The sequence below is a fragment of the Rhincodon typus genome, chromosome 20 (genome assembly GCF_021869965.1).
Source record: "Rhincodon typus isolate 14 chromosome 20, sRhiTyp1.1, whole genome shotgun sequence".
NCBI classification, from domain to species: Eukaryota; Metazoa; Chordata; class Chondrichthyes; order Orectolobiformes; family Rhincodontidae; genus Rhincodon; species Rhincodon typus.
The window spans coordinates 31356876-31378600 of record NC_063351.1 but is presented as its reverse complement, the minus strand read 5'-3'; the positions used below and the strand labels follow the sequence as shown (position 1 = coordinate 31378600).

At 42.6% G+C, this 21725-nt stretch overlaps 1 protein-coding gene across 1 annotated transcript in view; it reads left to right on the top strand.

The window, feature by feature from the left end:
* The window catches only part of zdhhc6 (zinc finger DHHC-type palmitoyltransferase 6), a 38062-nt gene that overhangs the window by 508 nt on the left and 15829 nt on the right, over positions 1-21725 (top strand). The window contains exons 2-6 of the mRNA XM_048608725.1: positions 102-634; positions 4579-4670; positions 17016-17175; positions 17619-17780; positions 18696-18749. Coding sequence (XP_048464682.1) covers positions 317-634; positions 4579-4670; positions 17016-17175; positions 17619-17780; positions 18696-18749 — 786 coding nt within the window. The 5' untranslated portion in view covers positions 102-316. The remainder of the gene's footprint in view (positions 1-101; positions 635-4578; positions 4671-17015; positions 17176-17618; positions 17781-18695; positions 18750-21725) is intronic.

The window sequence follows — 21725 nt, the reverse complement described above, 5'->3', positions numbered from 1 at the left end:
AGTAATTGACTGAATCAAGGGCTTGATTATAGGGGTGGAGTCAATAGTGGTTTATTTTACTTAAGATCTAAACATACTTCACTCTTTTTACATCCCACTAGGATGTCTTTTTGAGGACACCGCATGAGAAGCTTCAAACTCATACAGAAGCACTGCATCTAAAGTAATATCATGGGGAATTTACTGGAGGTGAAAATTGTGGTTCACAGAATTTGTTCGAAACTCTCTCTATTTATCAATCAAAAGTGATCCCTGCTTTTGTCTGGATGCAAGAATTATTCATTGCCTGACTCTCACTTCCATTAAGTGTAACTGTATGCATTATAATGGTTGCTGCATGTTAACTGAAGAGTATTGCTGTCTTCAATCAAAGACAATGTGTTCATTTATAAGATTTGAAAATCTACATGAATTGAAAAGAATTTGTCACTGGGGTCCAATTATAGCCCTGTCAGTTATTACAATATGTTCCTCCATGGCCATAATAGACTCAGTACTTTGGTATTGGCCTCTTGACTCTCCTGGTGGAAGCATAAATTTCATTTTGTTGATAAACTGGACAGTTCTTATACTTTACAACTACTTTAATGCAATGTTTGTTGGTCCTGGTTATGTCCCAATCGGATGGAAACCGGTAAGAAGATGTTTGCTCTTTCTCCTTTTTTTTTTGTAAAATGTTTAATTTACTATGGCTGTTTAGATCTTGTTGTAAAGAGCTGAAAGCAGATAACTATTACAAGATTTCTATAACAAATGTAATACTAACGCTTTGGTTGTGTGTCTCACGTAATGATGATTAAATTAGGTGAGAGATCTAAATTAGTAGAGATCAGGGTTCTTTGAACACACGTTTTGAGTGGTAAGTCTTTGCTGTTTAATGCTCCTAGCAATCATTACAGCCACTTAATGCACAAGTCATCTCAGCTTGCTACTATATTGCAAACTTTCCTGAAACAGTGGTGGTCATCTCGGTGATAACACATTGATTTTCTATCTAGTCTGACAATTTTTGACTGAAGAATTAGTGAACTTGTCCTGATTTTTCATATTTAGTCCCCAGTCCATGAAGTTTTATTGTTTGTGGCCAACTGCTCACAAATCACAACCAATAACTTAGATAGCAAACAGCAGTTTCAAATATTTTTGTAAAGCAGGTTCTCTGCAGTGACAGCCCTGTGAAATGTTTTGTGACATAACCTCCTAATTAATGTGCTGTATCCCAGCTGATACCAGCATGTTGCCTCATGTAGCTCAATCCCCCTTGCGCTCAGCTCAGTGTCTTGGGATTTGAGCAGAGCTTCCCCAGAGTTGCAAAGAATACAGGGCAACCACAGCAGTATTTCACAACTGTCGAGCAAGCTATTCAATATGTTGAGGAGGAACACCAAAAAGGGGAAAGATGAATAATACCAGAAAGAGGGCGAATACCAGAAATTGTTGGAAAAATTCAGCAGGTCTGGCAGCATCTGTGGAGAGAAAGCAGAGTTAATGTTTCAGCTTCAGTAAACCTTCTTCAGAACTGATTGAAAGTAGGAAAATTTTGATATTTATGCTAGAAAGGGGATTGGGGAAGGGGAAAAAGAGTAAAGAATAAATAGAAATGGAGTCTATATAGAGAGGAAAAACAGTTGGGCGGGTAAAGGTCATCCTGGAAGAATCTGTACCTGCTAATGGGATCCATTAGTGATTGACTTTAGGTTGTGTGGGTTAGCATTCCATGTGATGACAGAGCCGGTGTGTGGCGGTTGGGGAAAGAAGATGGAATAAGGTGCTCAGACCCTAAAAATTATTGAACAATATATTGTGTCGAGAAGGTTGCAGAGTTCCCAAGCAGAAAATGAGGTGGTATTCTTTCAGTTTGTGCTGAGCTTTGCTCGAGCATTGTAGGAAACCCGAGACAGAAATGTTGGCCCGTGAACACAGTGGTGTGTTGAAATGGCAGACAATTGGAAACTCTAAGTCATTTTTGTGGACAGAATGTAGATATTCTGCAAAGCAGTCATCCAGTCTGGACTTCGTCTCCCCAGTGTAGAGGAGACCACATTGTGAGCAGCGAATACCATAGACTAGAATGAGTGAAGTGCTGCTTCGCCTGGAAGGTGTGTGGGGATACCGAGGAGGGAGGCAGTAAATGAGCAGGTGCAACCCCTCCTGCGATTGCAAGCAAAGGTGTTGTAGGAGTGGGGGGAGATATTGGGAGCGCGGGAGGACTGAACTAAGATGTCTCTAAGGGAACGGTCCCTGCAAAAGGCTGGCAAGGGGATTGAGGGAATTGTATCTCTGATGTTGGCATCCTGCTGGAGGTGGCGGAAGTGCGGCTGATGATCCTTTTGGATGTAGACATTGGTAGGACGGTAGGTGAGGACAAGAGGGGGGACCAGAGCACTCCTATGGGAGGGAAGATGCACTTGGGGCTGAAGTATAGGAATGGGTCGGACCCTGCTGAGGGCCCTGACAATCACAGTGCTGGAGAAATCATTGGTTGAGGAAGAAGGTAAATGTATCGAAGGGCCCTTGTCGAAGTTGGCATCATCGGAAAAGATGTGATGAAGATGCAGGAACTGGGAGAATGGAAGAGAGTCTACAAGAAGCAGGGTGAGAATGTGTAGTTGAGGTAATTGTGGGAGTCAGTGGGTTTGTAGTGGATGTTGGTGGCCAGCCTGTCCCCAGAAATGGAAACAGTTGTCAAGGAAAGATGGGCTAGGTGAAGGTGAGAGCAGGGTAGAACTTGGAAGCAAAATTGGTTAGTTTTTCCAATTCCGGATAATAGAGGGAAGCAGCACTGATGGTATTGATATACTGGAGAAAAAGTTGGAGGTGCGTGCCAGTAGAACAGGAACAAGGAATGTGCCCATGCAGGTACAAGTGGCCATCCCTTGGACCTGAAGAACGTGGGAGGATTTACAGGAGAATTTGTTCAAAGTGAGGACGAGCTCAGCAGATGGAGGAGGGTTGAGGTGGTGGATGGGGACAATTCAGGCCTTTTCTCCAGGAATGAGTGGAGAGCCCCGAGTCTATCCTGATGGGGGATGGACACGTAAAAGGATTTCATATCCATAGTGACGGGAAGGCAGCTGGAGCCCACAAACCGGAAATTCTGAAACTGACATAAAGCGTCAAAAGTAAGATATTTCACTCCTAAAAGTAGAGTAATAAACCAATAGCTCCCAGAGTTCCATACTAAGTTTTCTGGGAATAAAAAGAAATTTTGTAAACTTATTATAGCACCATCTCTGAAAACTCAGCAGAAGGGGGAATAGATGTACTTGTTTAAATATAATTCACAGGATAAACTCGGAGTAGAAAATCTCTCTCCTCCCCCACTCCAGTGGGACTGTCTGTTCTTTCCAGTCTGGCAGTTAGACACACCATTGTTCTGCCATTCTCACATTCCTATCACTTAATTTGAACTATCAACATCCTTTCTCCTCCAGCACACCAGCAACCTCTGCCCCCCCCTCCCCAAACAAGCTATTGCATAAATGCTGCCCCTTCCACAATTCACTTCAAGTATGTTAAAGACTCAAAACGTTAGCTTGCTCTCTCTCCACAGTTGCTACCTAACCCACTGTGATCTCCAGCATTTTCTGTTTTCCGTACAGATTCCAGCATCTGCAGTAATTTGCTCCAATGTTGTGTGCTACTTTTGTTTTCCTATCTCTGCTTTTTTTTTTGGATTAATATTTCTGCAATTCATCTATCATGATGTATTTTGTCTTCTCTTACAATCGTAGAATCCCCACAATGTGGAAACAGGCCATTTGGCCCAATAAGTCCACACCAATACTTCGAAGAGCATCCCACCCAGACCCACTCCCCTACCTTATCCCTGTAACCCTGCATTCCCCGTGGCTAATGCACCTAACATAACACACCCTAGGACACTATGGGTAATTTAGCGTGGCCAATCACCTAACTTGGACATCTTTGGACTGTGGGTGGGAACTGGAGCACCTGGAGGAAACCCACACAGACACAGGGAGAACATACAAACTCCACACAGGCAGACAGTCGCCCGAGATGGGGATCAAACCCAGGTCCCTGGCGTTGCGAGGCAGCGGTGCTAACCACTGAGCCACCATTTAGAACAAATACAATGCCCAAGTGGTTTGCTGAAACAAATGTTTAAAAGTCTGAACAGATATTAGACCAACAGGTCTGTTATTTCTTTGCAAGTGTCTCCTTATCTCATTTGGATCTGAACTTATACCATACTGAGCTACATTCCCTATGTAGGTCGCCTGGTTGTCTATCCCACACATTAGCAATCCACAAATTCACACCATCCTCAACCATCTGTTGCAGTAACTGAAATCTGTTAGTGAAACTGCTGAGAATGCTATGCATGTTTGCCCTACTTTGACATGTAACTTTATTATCTAAAATAACACTTCTGATGATGCAGGCAATTAGTAACACAAAAAACAGCACATTCTCTCTCTCGCGCTTTCCTCACTTTCACACACCGACACAGACACAATAACTGAATCATTCATTCTCTTTCCTTGTAATCAGTATCTATATTCTTATACTGAAATCAACTATGATCATTGTAATTAGCTACTTGTTCTGTTCAAGGACAACCCTCAGGATACAATGTATCTTCAGGACTGCAGAATCTGTCAAGGTTACAAGGCACCACGGTCCCATCATTGTCGTAAATGTAACAGGTATGGTTGGACTAGTTCACATAGAAAAGCACAAATGTAAGATCTTGTTTTGTACAGCTTTGCAATATTTTGAAATTAAGGAACATCTTCCAACAAGAGAGCTATTTCAATCCTTTTGCTGAAAACATTCTTGTTGCTGTTTCTACTTTTGTTCTTTTTCTTAGAGGTTCTTTACCTGCTTATAAAGAGTTCAGAATTAACCTAATCAGGTAATGCAAGGTTTGTTTTTGGTCTTTGTGATGGTAAAGATCAATTTTATACAGATGACACTTACCACCTCAAGGTGAGGTGTGATGCATTCACACTAACAAAAATATAAAAACTCAAGCTACAGTCTGAAATATCAAAGAAGTACGGCACGTATTGTCAGCATCTGAAAAGATAGGCACTATTTAATAGAGATAGTAGGACCTGCCGATGCTGGAGTCTGAGATGAGGGTCCAGACTCGAAACGTCAGCTTTCCTGCTCCTCTGATGCTGCCTGGCCTGCTTTGTTCATCCAGCTCTACACCTTGTTATCACTATTTAATACTTTACGTGGAAAAACCTTGTCTAAATTAACTTGTCTTTTTAGATGTCGACTGACTCTAGTGTATTTGCAGCTATTTTCCATTCAGACAAATACAGTTTAGTAAACTTTACCCCTTCCCAATTTAACCAAATTGCATTGCTTATAGTTAGAAGATAAATGTATGCAACTAGATTATAATGATTGTTATATCCACTGTAATATTCACTAATTCATGTAATGGGTTCAAGAATTGAATCTCACTGAAATGCTTTCAATAACTTTTACCCTTTTGTGTTGAAATTTTATTGCAGTTCATTGAATGGTATCATTTTAAAGCTATGTAGTCCCATTAAGACATATGAACATACCTATGAATTGGGAACAGGAGTAGGCCACTCGGTCGCTAAATCTAGCTCCAACATTCATTAAGATCAAGGCGATCTGATTAGTCCATGTACCCCTAGTAAACGTTTATTTGTCACAACTTGTTTGTCAAGAATCTATGTATCTCTGTCTTAAAAATATCAAAGAAATTTGCTTCCACAGCCTTCTGAGGAATGAAGTTCTAAAGACTCATTACTCTGACAAAATATTTCTCCTTATCTCTGTTTTACATGGTTGATCATAGGCACTCTCTTGCATTGAACCAATGACCCCTAATTCTAGATTGTCCCACAAGAAGAAACATCCTTTTCACATGCATCCTTTCGAGACCTCTCAGGATCTTGTATGTTTCAATCAGGTTGTTATGGGATGTGCTTCCTGTTTCATCTAGTAAACATTCTCTGAACTGTTCCAATGCAATTACATCCTTTCATAAATAAGGAAACCAATGTTGTATACAGTAACAAGGTAAAAACAGCCCTCTAAAACCTGCAAAGTCCTCCTTCATTATATGTGGGGGAGTAGTGCCAAAATTGGGAGAATTGTTTCACAGACTAGTCAGCAACAGCAACTCAATGTCCCAGATACTGTCACCACCCCTGGATATGCCATGTCCCACCGCCAGGGCATCCCCAACAAAGGTGGCAGCATAGTGGTATACCATTGGGAGGGAGTTACTCTAGGAATCCTCAAAGTTTCACAGCTTCAGGTCAAACATGAGTGAGGAAACCCTTTACTGATGACGATGTACCGCACTCTCTCAACTGGTGAATCCATATTCCTCCATAGTGAACAACTGGTGGAGTTGGTCGAGTCATAAAGGTTGTTGTTGCTAGACTGGGTCTGCGCCAGATAGTGAGGGTAACCAACATACTTGACCTCATCCTCACCAATCTGCCTGCTGCAGATGTTACTGTCAATGACAGTATTGGTACCAAACAAACCTAGCAACTCGAACTAGGCATCCATGAGGACCGTTGGCTCTAAGCAGCAGAATCTCACCCCAGCACAATCTGCAACCTTGTCACCTGGCATATTCCCCACTCTACCGTTACTATAAAGCCAGGGGATCAATCTTGGCTCAATGAAGAGGGAAAGAGAGCACGGCAGGAACAGCACCAAGCATACGTAAAAATGAGTTGTCAACCTGGTGAAGCTACAAAACAGGACTACATGTGTGCCAAATTGAATAAGCAAGTGATACATAAAACTAAGTAATTCTGCAACCAATGGATTAGATCTAAGCACTGCAGTCCTGCCACATCTAGTAGTGAATCGTGGTGGACTATTAAACAACTTATTAGAGGAGACTCCACAAGTGTCTTCATTCTCTGATGGGAGAGTTACCTGTAATAGGCTTTGTATGTAAATATTCAGTTCGCCACGTGAGTGATTTACTGGTAATGGTTAGTAGTTAAAAACAAAAAAATGTCCGAGGTTTGGTGGTGGAGAAACTGTTCACTTGTGTGATAGCACTTCCAGATATAAAAAAAAGAAAAAAGTAATGATGGGAAAGCCCAGTGCATCAATGCAAAAACTCAGGCTGAAACATTTGCGACAATCTTCAGCTAGTAGTGCCAAGTGGATGATGCATCTTGGCCTCCTCCAGAGGTCCCCAGAATCTCAGTTGCCAGACTTCAGGCAATTCAGGTCACTGTGATTTTTGAAGGGATTAGATATTGCTGAAGCTATGGGCCCTGACTACCGCCAGAGTGCTGCACCCCCAGCCAGCTGGTCCAGTACCAGTGTAACAGTGGCATTTATCCAACAATGTGGAAAATTGCCTAAGTATGTCCTGTACACGAAAAACAGAACAAATCCAATTCAGCCAATTACTACTCCACCAGTCTACTCTTGATCATCAACAGTGCTATCAAGCAGCACCTGCTCAGCAATAACTTGCTCACTGACACCCAACGGGGTTCTGCCAGGACCACTCAGCTCCTGACTTCATTACAATCTTGGTTCAAACATAGACAAAAGAACTGAAGTCCAGAGGTGTGATGAGAGTGATAGCCTTTGACATGAAAGCCACATTTGATTGAGTGTGGCATCAAGGAACATAGCAAAACTGGAATCAATGGGAATCAGAGAAACCTCTGTCGGTTAGAGTCACATCTGGCACATCCAAAGATGGTTGCAGTTGTTCGAGGTCATTCACCTAAGCACCAGGACATCTCGGCAGAAGTTTCTCAGGTTTAACCAGCATCAGCTCCTTCTTCAATGATGTCCTTCCATCAGAAAGTCACAAATGGGGATGTACACCAATGATTGTGCAATGTTCAATACCATTCACAGTTCCTGAGATATTGAAGCAGTCGATGTCTAAATGCAGCAAGACTTGGATAATGTCCAGGCTTGGACTGAAAAGTGCCAACATTTGTGCCACAAAAATGTCAGGCAATGACCTTCTCCAATAAGAGGCATTCTAACCATTGCCTCTTGACATTCAATGACATCGCAATCACTGAATCCCGCACTATCAACCTTCTGGGGTGTTACCATTGACCAGAAATTGAACTGAACTTGACATAAATACTGGGCTATAACAGCAAAGCAAATGCAAGAAATACTGCAGCGAAAAACTTGTGACTCCCAAAGCCTTCCCACCATCCACAAGGTACCAAGTCAGGTGTGTGATGGAATGCTCCCCACTTGCCTGGATGAATACAGCTCCAGCAGCACTCGAGAACTTTGACACTGTCCAGGGCAAAGCAGTCAGGTTGATTGGCATCACATCCACAAACATTCAATCATTCCAACGCCAATGCATTTTAGCGACCTTGCATACTATTTACAAAATGCACTGCAGAAGTTCAACAAAGATACTTAGACAGCACTTTCCAAACCCACAGTCACTTCCATCTAGAAGGACAGAGGCAGAAGATTCATGGCAGCACCACCACTTGCAAGTTCCCCTCTAAGCACTCACCACCATGACTTGGAAACATATTGCCATTCCTTTAGTCTCATTGGGTCAAAATTCTGGAGTTCTTTCCTTAACAGAATTATGGGTCTACCTAAGCACATGGACTGCAGGAGTTCAAGAAGCCAGCTCACCACCACTTTCTCAAAGGCAACTCAGGACAGGTATACATGCTGGCCCAACGAGTGACATCCACATCCTGTGAGTGAATAATAAATATACTCTGTTGTCCTGACAAACCCCTGTATAACTGAAGCCTAACCTCATAGCAGTGTGTTCAGTTCCCTTCATGATAAGCAATAACATTCTATTAGCACAAAGTCCACCAAATCCCTCTGCATCTACATGCACGTTGTAAATGCTCACAATTTAATGTCGTGCTTTATTATATTTCTTGTTTAAAGTGAGCATTTTCACATTCTCCCACATTATATTCCATTTGCCCGATCTTTGCTCACTCATTTTATCTATCTAATTTATCATCTGAATTTTGCAAGTCATAAATGATTTTTTTTGTGGAGAAATTTTACAGAATGAAGGGGAACATATTGAGGAAAGTTTCCTGTGAATTGTCAAACTGCTGTTCTACTCTACAGCGAAAACTTCCCAAATTACTAACCCTTTTTAAAAAACCACTGCTGTTTTTCCCCCCCGAAGTACATCTTGCTAGTTGAATATTAGTCTTAGGCAGTAGTTTGAAGGAATAATTGTAGTAACTTAACATTGAGTATGAAAACGCTTAGAATCAAAAACAGCTTGCCCCTTGCCAACTATTGTTGATTCTGTTTGAAATTATTAAAATTAATTTGTTATTATTTTGTTTGATTAATGGAGCAAATGCAGAATGTTACTTTTGTTATATACTTGGTTTACTTATTCTCCAATGTTCAGTTTGATTAAATGAATATAACTGAATTTGATGAACCATAGTACAGCAGGTCCAATTCAGCTATATAAAAACCAAAAGAACTGCGGATGCTGTAAATCAGGAACAAAAACAAAGTTGCTGGGAAAAGCTGAGCAGGTCTGGCAGCATCTGTGAAGAAAAACACAGAGCTAACGTTTCGGGTCCGGTGACCGTTCCACAGAACTGATGGTGGCTGGGAAAACGTCAGTTTATATGCAGAAAATAGGGAGGTGGGTGGGGTAGGAAATAAACGATAGGATAGAGCCCAAAAAGAGAGAAAGACAGTTGGACAGACAAAGGAGTTGCTAACGATCAGGCTGGGAGGGTGAATAGATGTTAATGGGGACCGTTAGTGACCAACAACAGGGAGTGTGTAGTGGCAGGCTATGTGGTAACAAGGTCTGGTGTGTGGGGTGGGGCGCTGGGACATGGGAGAGTTTAGGCCCTAAAATTATTGAACTTAATATTGAGTCCGGAGGGTTGTAGGGTCCCCAAGCGGAAAATGAGGTGTTGTTCCTCCAGCTTGCACTGGGCTTCACTGGAACACTGTAGCAAGCCGGAGACAGAGATGTTGGCCAGGGAGCAAGGTGGTGCATTGAAGTGGCAGGCAACAGGTAGTTCAGGGTCTTTTTTGCGAGCAGAACGTAGATGTTCTGTGAAGCGGTCGCCAAGTCTACGCTTCGTTTCCCCAATGTAAAGGAGACCACATTGTGAGCAGCGAATGCAGTAGACTAGATTGTTGGAAGTGCAGGTGAAGTGTTGCTTCACCTGGAAGGTATGTTTGGGCCCTTGGATACTGGGGAGGGAGGAGGTAAATGTGCAGGTGTTGTACCTTCGCTGGTTACGAGGGAAGGTGCCGTAGGTCTGTGGGGAGGTGTTGGGGGTGAAGGAAGTATGGACCATGGTGTCCCGGAGGGAACGGTCCCTGCGGAAGGCGGACAAGGGAGGGCAGGGGAGTATGTGTCTGGAGGTGGCGGAAATGGCGTCTGATGATCTTCTGGATGTGGCTGCTGGTGGGATGGTAGGTGAGGATAAGGGGAACCCTATCGCTGTTGCAGGAGGGAAGAGAAGGGGTGAGGGCAGAAGTGCGGGAGATGGGTTGGACCTGGTTGAGGGCCCTGTCGACAATGGAGCTGGGGAATCCTTGGTTGAGGAAGAAGGTGGACATTTTGGAGACTCCCTTGTCGAAGTTGGCCTCATCCGAACATATACGATGGAGATGGAGGAACTGGGAGAATGGGATGGAGTCTTTACAGGAAGTGGGGTGTGAGGATGTTTAGTCCAGGTAGCTGTGGGAGTCAGTGGGTTTGTAGTGGATATTAGTGGCCAGTCTATCCCCAGAAATGTCAAGGAAGGGAAGTGAGGAGTCAGAAATAGACCAGGTGAAAGTGAGGGCAGGGTGGAAATTGGAGGCGAAATTGATGAAGTTTTCCAATTCTGGGCGAGAGAGGGAAGCGGCACCGATGATATCATCGATGTATCGGAGAAAGAGTTGAGTGGGGGCCAGAGTAGGTCTGGAACAAGGCGTGTTCCACATACCACACAAAGAGACAGGCATAACTAGGGCCCATGCAGGTACCCATGGCCACCCCTCTTAACCTGAAGAAAATGGGAGGAGTTGAGAGGTTGTTGAGGGTGAGGACGAGCTCGGCCAAGCGGAGGAGGGTGGTGGTGTGTGGGGATGGTTCAGGTCTTTGCTCCAGGAAGAAGCGGAGAGCCCTAAGACTGTCCTGATGGGGAATGGACGTGTAAAGGGATTGCACATCCATGGTAAAGAGGAGGTGGCTGGAGCTGGCATACTGGAAGTTTTGAAACCGGCATAAGGCATCAGAGGAGTCATGGATGTATGTGGGCAGGGAATGGAGCAGGGGAGAGAAGACTGAGTCAAGGTAGGAAGAGATGAGTTTTGTGGGGCAGGAGCAGGCTGAAACAATGGATCTGCCCAGACAGTCCTGTTTGTGGATTTTGGGAGGAGGTAGAAGCGAGCTGTGCGGGGCTGTGGGACTATCAGCTTGGAAGCAGAGGGCGGGAGATCACCAGATGAAATGAGATCCGTTACTGTAGTAGGTACAATTGCCTGATGTATCGTGGTGGGGTCATGGTCCAGGGGAAGGTAGGAGGAGGTATCTGAGAGTTGGCGCTCAGCCTCTACTAGGTAGAGGTCAGTACGTCAGACTACAACAGCACCTCCCTTATCGGCAGGCTGAATAACAAAGTCGGGTTTATATCTGAGTGCATGGAGTGCAGTCAGTTCAGAGGGAGATAGGTTGGATTTGGTGAGAGGGCAGAGAAATTGAGGCAACTAATATCAAATCGTCAGTTCTCAATGAACAGATAGAGTGCAGGTAAAAGGCCAGAGGGAAGGTTCCAGGTGGAGGGAGAGTGTTGGAACTGGGCAAAGGATCTGTGCGACGGGCAGAGGACTCATCCAAAGAAATGAGCACGGAGTCGAAGACGGCGGAAGAAGAGTTCAGCGTCATGCCGTGCCAAGATTCGTTAAGGTGGGGACGCAGAGGAATAAAGCTGAGGCCTTTGCTGAGTACAGAACGGTTAGCATCGGAGAGCGGAAGGGGGATGGTGAATACCTGGCAGGAGGTTGGGGGGGAGGGGGGGTGCAGGAGTTGGGGGTTGGGGGAGGGGATGGAGTCAGAGGGACGGGGAGGACAGGAAGGTTCCAGAGGGCCATGGGTATCTTTGAGTTGTTGCATCTTGTGGGCCTTGATGCCTGAAAGGAAAAGAGAAAGTTTCTTGTTAGCACAACGAATGAGCTGGGGGATGAAGTGAAACTGCAGAGTGGTGCAACGCTGAGCCAGTATGATGCGATGCTGTTGGAGAGAAAGGTTGAGAGCGTGCATGTGACGCCACATGGCACTGAGTGTAGATCTCAGGATGCGGTTTTTCCCAGCCACCATCAGTTCTGAGGAAGGGTCACCGGACCTGAAACGTTAACTCTGTTTTTTCCTTCACAGATGCTGCCAGACCTGCTGAGCTTTTCCAGCAACTTTGTTTTTGTTCCTGATTTACAACATCCACAGTTCTTTTGGTTTTTATTAAGTTATTATTTTTGCCAATCTCTGCTAAAGTTTATAAATTTTATCTTGTGCTTGCTACTTTGGTTCAAATGATTGTCGATGTGAATTTCTCTTTGAAAATTTATTTCTAACATATTATAGTAAAAACAACTTGTGTAATGGACCTGAAAATGTGTTGGTGCATTATTCCTTCCAGCTGTCTTTGATCTATGTGACCAGTTTATTATTCTCATCTCTTTTTTTATTGTGACTGTTTGGTTATTGCTGGGATCTCATTCTTTGCAGACACTTCTGCTAGGTCAATCCTTGTTTCTATCCCATCATAGTTTTACTTCTCTAATGTAACCAGTTCATTCAATGATCTCTCCTCCCTTCCTCACAGTCAGCTGCAGTTTATTTTCAGGAATTCTCCTCACGTATCACCACTACATTCTTTAAATTTCCACTGAAACTCTGCACTCTTTACACTTCAAAATCCTTGCTTTTGTGTGCAATTCTATGACCTTGTCAAACCCAACCTCTAACATCATCTTGTCCCCTGTCTTGGGTTGTGTGCTGCACTTCCTTGCGATTCAGATGTACGATGAATTTTCCTCACTTCCTACTCTGTCATCACTGGTGCACTAGTCAGTGATCTTGCTGCTGTTTGTGAGAATTCTCTTCTGAACTACATAAATTTTATTATTTTCCATTTTAAAAAGCTTTCTCTCAAATATCTTGATTATGTCTCCAGTTGCTTCTTAACTTTCAGCTCCTTTGGCTAATGACTGTGTTTCTAGACTTTTAAACATTTGTTGTTTGGAAATAGTGTATGCCAGTAAGGCTGCCTTTATTGTCTATTCCATGTTCTCTTGAGAGTTGCCCTTTCCTTTATCTGCTACCATTCTTGTGGTGACATTGTTTTCACAATTATATTAAGTAGACAATTACAAAACTTTTAACTTTGTTTCAACGAAGGGCTATTAGCAGATGTCCATGTCAAGGTAGTGTAAGTTGAGAGGGAATATGTCAGTTCTGACATTCGCATGCTCTTCCAGCGTATCCTGCCCTGCGGTAGAGGTTGCAGAAGTTGAAAACCTTTTACAAATGAGCTTGGTAAGTAACTGCAGAGCATCGTCTCGAGCAGCAATATCAAAATTGCACACTGCAGGTCTGCATTACTAAGAATAGTATTGTAGAATTTTGATCATTTTAGTTTACACCAAGCCAGAAGAAAAGATGAGCACTTCATCTTGTTCAAGGAACAGCTATTGCGTGACCTTGATAAGTATGTACCTGTCAGGCAGGGAGGAAGTGGTCGAGCGTGGGAACCGTGGTTTACTAAAGAAGTTGAATCTCTTATCAAGTGGAAGAAGGAGGCTTATGTAGAGGTGAGGCATGAAGGCTCAGTTAGGGCGCTTGAGAGTTACAAGTTAGCCAGGAAGGACCTAAAGAGAGAGCTAAGAAGAGCCAGGAGGGGACATGAGAAGTCTTTAGCAGGTAGGATCAAGGAAAACGCTAAAGCTTTCTATAGGTATGTCAGGAATAAAAGAATGACTAGAGTAAGATTAGGGCCAGTCAAGGACAGTAGTGGGAAGTTGTGCGTGGAGTCCGAAGAGATAGGAGAGGCACTAAATGAATATTTTTCATCAGTATTCACACAGGAAAAAGACAATGTTGACGAGGAGAATACTGAGATACAGGCTATTAGACGAGACGGGATTGAGGTTCATCAGGAGGAGGTGTTAGCAATTCTGGAAAGTGTGAAAATAGATAAGTCCCCTGGGCCGGATGGGATTTATCCTAGGATTCTCTGGGAAGCTAGGGAGGAGATTGCAGAGCCTTTGGCTTTGATCTTTATGTCGTCATTGTCTACAGGAATAGTGCCAGAAGACTGGAGGATAGCAAATGTTGTCCCCTTGTTCAAGAAGGGGAGTAGAGACAACCCTGGTAATTATAGACCAGTGAGCCTTACTGCGGTTGTGGGTAAAGTGTTGGAAAGGATTATAAGAGAGGATTTATAATCATCTAGAAAGGAATAATTTGATTAGGGATAGTCAACACGGTTTTGTGAAGGGTAAGTCGTGCCTCACGAACCTTATTGAGTTCTTTGAGAAGGTGACCAAACAGGTGGATGTAAAATGGTTGATGAGGTGTATATGGATTTCACTAAAGCGTTTGATAAGGTTCCGCATGGTAGGCTATTGCAGAAAATATGGAGGCATGGGATTGAGGGTGATTTAGCGGTTTGGATCAGAAATTGGCTAACTATAAGAAGACAGAGGGTGGTGATTGATGGGAAATGTTCATCCTGGAGTTCAATTACTAGTGGTGTACCGCAAGGATCTGTTTTGGGGCCACTGCTGTCTGTCATTTTTATAAATGACCTGGATGAGGGCGTAGAAGGATGGGTTAGTAAATTTGCGGATGACACTAAAGTCGGTGGAGTTGTGGATAGTGTGGAAGGATGTTGTAGGTTACAGAGGGACATAGATAAGCTGCAGAGCTGGGCTGAGAGGTGGCAAATGGAGTTTAATGCGGAAAAGTATGAGGTGGATTCACTTTGGAAGGAGTAACAGGAATACAGAGTGCTGGGCTAATGGTAAGATTCTTGGTAGTGTGGATGAGCAGAGAGATCTCGGTGTCCATGTGCATAGATCACTGAAAGTTGCCAGCCATGTTGCAGCTGTACAAAACTCTGGTGCGGCCGCACTTGGAGTATTGCGTACAGTTCTGGTCGCCGCATTATAGGAAGGATGTGGAAGCATTGGAAAGGGTGCAGAGGAGGTTTACCAGGATGTTGCCTGGTATGGAGAGAAGGTCTTATGAGGAAAGGCTGAGGGACTTGAGGCTGTTTTTGTTAGAGAGAAGAAGGTTAAGAGGTGACTTAATAGAGACATACAAGATGATCAGAGGATTAGATAGGGTGGACAGCGAGAGCCTTTTTCCTCGGATGGTGATGGCTAGCACGAGGGGACATAGCTTTAAATTGAGGGGTGATAGATATAGGACAGATGTCAGAGGTAGGTTCTTTACTCAGAGAGTAGTAAGGGCGTGGAATGCCCTGCCTGCAACAGTAGTAGACTCGCCAACTTTAAGGCATTTCAATGGTCATTGGATAAACATATGGATGATAATGGAATAGTGTAGGTTAGATGGGCTTCAGATTGGTTTCACAGGTCGGCGCAACATCGAGGGCCGAAGGGCCTGTACTGCACTGTAATGTTCTATGTTCATGGCACAGCCTTGCTTCTTTGGCTCCACTGTTTAGGCAACGCACTCCTGAAATGGTTTGTGTCTCAAATATCAGCTTCTCAGTCAGAATTCCCCAAGCTTACACTTCCAGGCCAAGCTTGAATCAGCAGCAGGGAAACAGTTGAAAGGTAACACTTGAGAGGATGACCAACTGGCCTAATAGTAAGAGTTTATTTTATAAGTAATTCCTGGTAATTATTGGCCTAGATTTCAAGTAGAAATAAGAGGGCTTTCGGTACTCTCTGTTATTGCAGTAAATCATACAACTCTTTCTGCACATTTAAAATGTTGGAAGTGGGCATAAACTGTAGACTGATGATCCAGCACTGTACTGATTATTGTACACTAAACTGAGACTCTGACTGCTTTCTAAGATAGAAAGATCCCTGGTGGTATTTCAAAGATAAGCCGTGCTTCTCCCTCGATTAAACATCACAAAAATAAATTATCTGATAACCATTACTATTATTGCTAATACTATTTGTGGAAGTTTACAATGTGCCTATTGGGTACTTTGATTTCTACACTACAGTCTTGACTACATTTTAGAAAAGAAAATAAAAAAAAAGGAAATATGCTTTGCAACAACCTGAGGTCATGTGCAATGGTATAAAGTCTTTTTCTATCTTCCTTATCTTTCCTCTTTCAGAGGAAATGACCCCTCTAACCTATCCTTGATAAACCTTCCTATGGTGGTGTTTTGGTCATTTTTCACATTTTTCCATTTGCCATACAGCATTCTTCTGGCTTGAAATGGTTATTTGAACGTAAGTTCTTCATTTTTGAACATCAGTCTGGAAAGGAGTGCATGTGTCTCTTAAAATGGAAAGTGTACAGTTCCATATAAATAATGTGTGAGAATGTAGTTAAAGCACAATAAACATAAAACTAAACTATTTGTCAGATGTACCATGTAATTCAAATTACTTGGCATGCTTCATGTTTTATCAGTGACAACAATCTTGTCTTTTGGGCTGTCAAGTATTCTTTAATGACAAAGAAAGGTATCTTCTGTTTTACATTACATTTGTGTTTTAATACCTAGATTTTTAAAAATCAGGTTAAAATTATCTGGGGACTTCATTCCTTTTGGTTTATGGTCTTTATGCATCTTGTTACATCTAACTTGCCTGTAATATTTTTATATATATTATCTACATCACTCATGAATTTCTGTATTTGATCAAAATATATATAAAGTAAGGAGTCTTAACCTATTATTTAACTTATTATTTAATTCCTTAGCCTATTATAAGTTTTACAGTGGACTGTGCCCTTTCCTGGTTATTCAGGATTTTGGGTCAATAGAGTTGCGCTTGTGCTATCCTAATATTTCTCTCTATGCTTCTAGGTGTGTCATGAAGATGGATCATCATTGTCCATGGATCAATAATTGTTGTGGTAATTTGAACCATGGCTACTTTACCTTATTCCTGTTGTTAGCACCATTGGGTTGTATTCATGCTGCTGTGATTTTAATCATGACCATGTACACACAGCTTTATAACAGGGTAAGTAAGGCATGATATTATTCCAAGTAGATTGCAGGATGGTATCACAGTACAGATATTTCTCCTATAACGCAATAGTTGCATTTTTGTGTGACCTCGTGACCTATCAAAAATCCTACTATAGAAAAGTGTGTTATAGGAAAATCGTTATACCTGTACAGCAGAAAGGTCGCGTTATCCAAACAGTGCCCGCTATTCATCAATCATGTTGCGGCCAATTTGCATCAATGAAACACGTTAATACCTGTAGTAATTATGATGTTGTTCACTCCTGTAGAAGTAGTCTCAAATATGACAACCAGTTTTGCACATAGTGTACCATTTGATTGTGAGGAAATTCTTAACTGGAGTTGTTTGTATTTTGACATCAATTTATTTGCCAATATATATTATTAAAAGAAACACCCCTTTTTAAAGTATTGCTTTATTCACTTTTATTTCAGATATCATTTGGTTGGAGTTCAGTTAAGATTGACATGAGTCTGCCTCGAAGAGATACACAATACATTGTTCCTTTTGGAATTTATGGATTTGCAGCCTCTCTCTTTGCTTTGGGATTGGCAATTGGCACAACAATAGCCGTTGGCATGTTATTTTTCATCCAGGTACAATTTGAAATGGAATGCTTTCAAAAATCAGATTGTTGCACTTTTTTTCCCATCCTGATAATTCCGTTGGACGCAATTGAACCTTGTTGTTTAAAGATACATTTATTTTGGTAAAATTAGCCCTATTAAGTTGATTCATAAGTATCCGGGGAGGCAATGGCCTAGTCGTACTATCATTGACTATTAATCTAGAGACCCAGGTAATGTTCAGAAGACCTAGATTCAAATCCTGCCATGAGTTTGTGGAATTTGAATTCAATGAAAAAGATCTGGAATTACAAGTCTAATGATGACCATGAAACCATTATTGATTGTCGAGAAACCACCTCTGATTTTCTGAAGAAGGGTCCCGACCCGAAACATCAACTTTCCTGCTCCTCTGATGCTGCCTGGCCTGCTGTGTTCCTCCAGCTCCATGCTGTGCTATCTCTGACTCCAACATCTGCGGTTCTTGCGATCTCTGGTTCACTAATGTTCTTTAGGGAAAGGAGCTGCCAACCTTACATGGTCTGGCATAAATTTGATCCGAGACCCGCACTAATGTGGTTGTTTCTTACCAGCCCTCTGGGCAGTGAGGGGTGACCAATAAATGCTGGCCCAGCCAGTGACGCCCACATCCTGTAAACGATTAAATCAAAACTGTGTTTCAATACTTCACAAGAAACATGAAGGCTGAAAAGTCTGAAGTATGGTTAGAATTTTGCTGTAAGGGATAGGCTCCGCTGTAGGATATTGTTTTTTGTATTGTATTCCAAAGATTTTACTAATGAGAGCTATGAACTTGACCAAAAATTAATGTCTATTCGACTGATTGTAAGACCGTTGTAATAGACTCTTTTCTAAATGTTTGAATTGGCTAACTTTTGCATGGGTATTGGGGTTCATTGTTCTGATCCTTTCTTTTTGTTGTAGATGAAAGTGATTCTCAGGAATAAAACCACAATTGAAGTTTGGATAGAAGAAAAGGTAGGCTCACTTGAATGAGTTGGACCGAGGGGTCTGTTTCAGTGCTCTATGACTCTAAGTTCAAAACGAAAAATAATTGTGATTATAAAGTCCCAAATGATTAAAGTGTTTTGAAAATGTCATCACAGATCAAAATTTGTCTTGGGATGTGGATGACATAGCCATGGTCTATTTATTGTATATACTTAGATGCCCTGTAAAAGCACTGGTGGTTGAGGCTTTTTGAATCGCGTTGTTGTTGCGTTATTCTCACAGTGGTATTAGGTTGCAAATTCCAGGATTTTAAGCTACCACTCATTACTAAACAGTGATCAATGCCATGAAGTTGATGGTGGTCCAAAAACATTTTTGTTCTTTTTTGGGTTATAGAAGACACAGGGAGAGGAGATTTTAAATTAACCTTGGTGAGTTACTGCAGCGCTTCTGGTTGATTGTTTGTGTAACCATCACTGTGTTCCTGGTGAAGGTCGTGAATATTGTGTCCTGTAGCAAAGGCATTGATCAAGCTAACTATTCAGTCATGAGTGATAGCCTTCTTGAGTGATGTGTGTGCAACATCTATGCAGTTGGTCATATCAGGTAATTGGGAAGGTGAAAGGAGTGTTGGCCATTATTCTGGGGAGTTAGAGTATAAGAATAGGGAAGTCTTACTGCAATTAGGCAAGGTGCTGATGAAACCACCTTGGGAGTACTGTGTGCAGATTTGATTCCCTTATTTAAGGAAATATGTTATTTCATTTGAGAGAAGGTTCACTGGGATGATCCCCTGTATGGAAGGGTTACCTTATGACCAAAAGCTAAACAGATTGGGACTCTTATTCATTGGACTTTAGGAAAATGAGCGGTGATCTCATTGAAGCAGAGAGGATTATTAAGGGGCTTGATAGGGTAAATGCTGAGAAGATTTCTCCCCTCCTGGGAGAATCTAAGACCAGAGGGCATGGATTCCGAATAAACAGGCACCAATTTAAGATGGTTATGAGGAGGAATGTCCTCTCTGAGATTTGTGTATCTTTGAAACTCCTTGCAACAGACAGCTGATGGGTCTGAGTCTTTGTATATATGTAAGGCTGAAATAAATTTTGATCAGTCAGGAATCCAGGGTTATGGTTTAAAAAGCAGAAAAGTAGACATGAGGAATGTCAGATCAGCCATGATATTACTGAATGGCAGGGAGGCTCGAAGGCCCAGAGAGCCTATTCCTGTTCCTATTTCTTATGCTGTTGTATTCCATCATGCTCACTTTGAGCCTTGTTGATGCTAGAGAGGATTTCAGAGAAAACTGTCTTTTTGCAGAGAACCCCTTTTTATCTTCGGTCTCTTTCCCTTGTGCAATGAACATGAAGAATTACCACTTATTCACCCTTCCTAGCCACTACTCCCATGCATGATCAGAAACATCATGAACTCGACTTGTCTTATTAGTCCGTGGTCAGTTTCAGATTGGCTACCTCGTGACTGCCCAACTGTTTGGTTTTTTTTCCGTGTATCTGGTACTCCTGGTAGGTGATAATGGTTGCAGATTTGAAAGTCACTGTCTAAGGAGCCTTGGTGAGCTACTGCAGTATGTCATGGAGATGGTGCACACTGCTACGATTGTCTATTAACTATGACAGAAGTGAATGTGTAAGGTGGTAAATAGGGTGGCAATCAAACAGGCTGCTTTGTTCTGGATGGTGTCAAACATCTTGTGTTATTGGAGCTGCACCCAAGCAGACAAGTGGAGATTATTCCATCACAGTCCTGACTTGTGTCTTATAGGTGGTGGACAAGCACTAGCGAGCCAGTTCGTGAGCTACCGGCCGTAGAATTTCCTAGCCCTTGATTTTTTTTATGAATCCACAATATTTATATGGCTGGTCCGGTTCATTTTCTGGCCAATGGTAACTCCCAGGATGTGGACCAGTGATGGTAACAGCATTGAACATCATGAAGTGATGGTTAGATTCTCTCATGTTGGGGATGGTTGTTGTCTGTCATTTCTGTGGCATGAATATTACCTGTCATTTAGCTCAAGGGTGGATAGCATCCAGATCTTGCTGCATATGAACATCAGTTCTGTTAATTTCTAAGGAGTCATAAATTGTGCTGAATATTGTGCAATTGTTGACGAGCATCCCCTCTTCTAACCTCGTAATGGAGGCCATATCATTGCTGAAGCAGCTGAAGTTTTTTGGGCATAGAACACTAGCCCGAGGATGGTGTCCTTACCTCTGGACTAGGAGGCCCAGGTTCTAGACCCATCTAGTGCAGGAATATGTACAAGTATTTCTGAGTAGGTTGGTCAGAAAATGTCTGTCTTATGCTGGGAAAACATGCAAAGTGAATTGGATCCTTCCACAAAGAGGAATGATGCTATTTGCATAGATGAAAGCCCCATTTTTGAGGGCTCTTGTGGCACAGTGGTAATGTCCTTATCTCTGAGCCAGGAGACCTGGATTGAAGTCCCACCTGCTCCAGAACAGGTTGATCAGAAAATATCATCCTGTGAAACTCCCAGGGCTCTTGTGGTGCAGTGCTAATGTCCCTATCTCTGAGCCTGGAAGGTCGTGATTGAAGTCTGACTTGCTCCAGAGGTGTGTCACCACATGTCTGACCAGGTTGAAATAAAAATACCTACCCTGAGGAACCCAAGAGGTCTGGCAGTCCAATGGTAGCGTCCTTGCCTCTGAGCAAAGACCCAGGTTTAAGTACCACCTGCTCCAGAGATGTGTAATAACATCTCTAAACAGGGTTATGAGAAAATATTTACCCTGAGGAACACCTACAATGATGTCTTCGGACCGAGATGATCGATTTCCATCCATCACAAACATCTTGCTTAAAGATACATATGACTTCAACCAGTGATAGTAGGAACTGCAGATGCTGGTGAATCCGAGACAACAAGTTGCAGGGCTGGATGAACACAGCAGGTCAGGCAGCATCATAGGAGCAGAGAGGCTGACGTTTCGGGCCTAGACCCTTCATCATCAT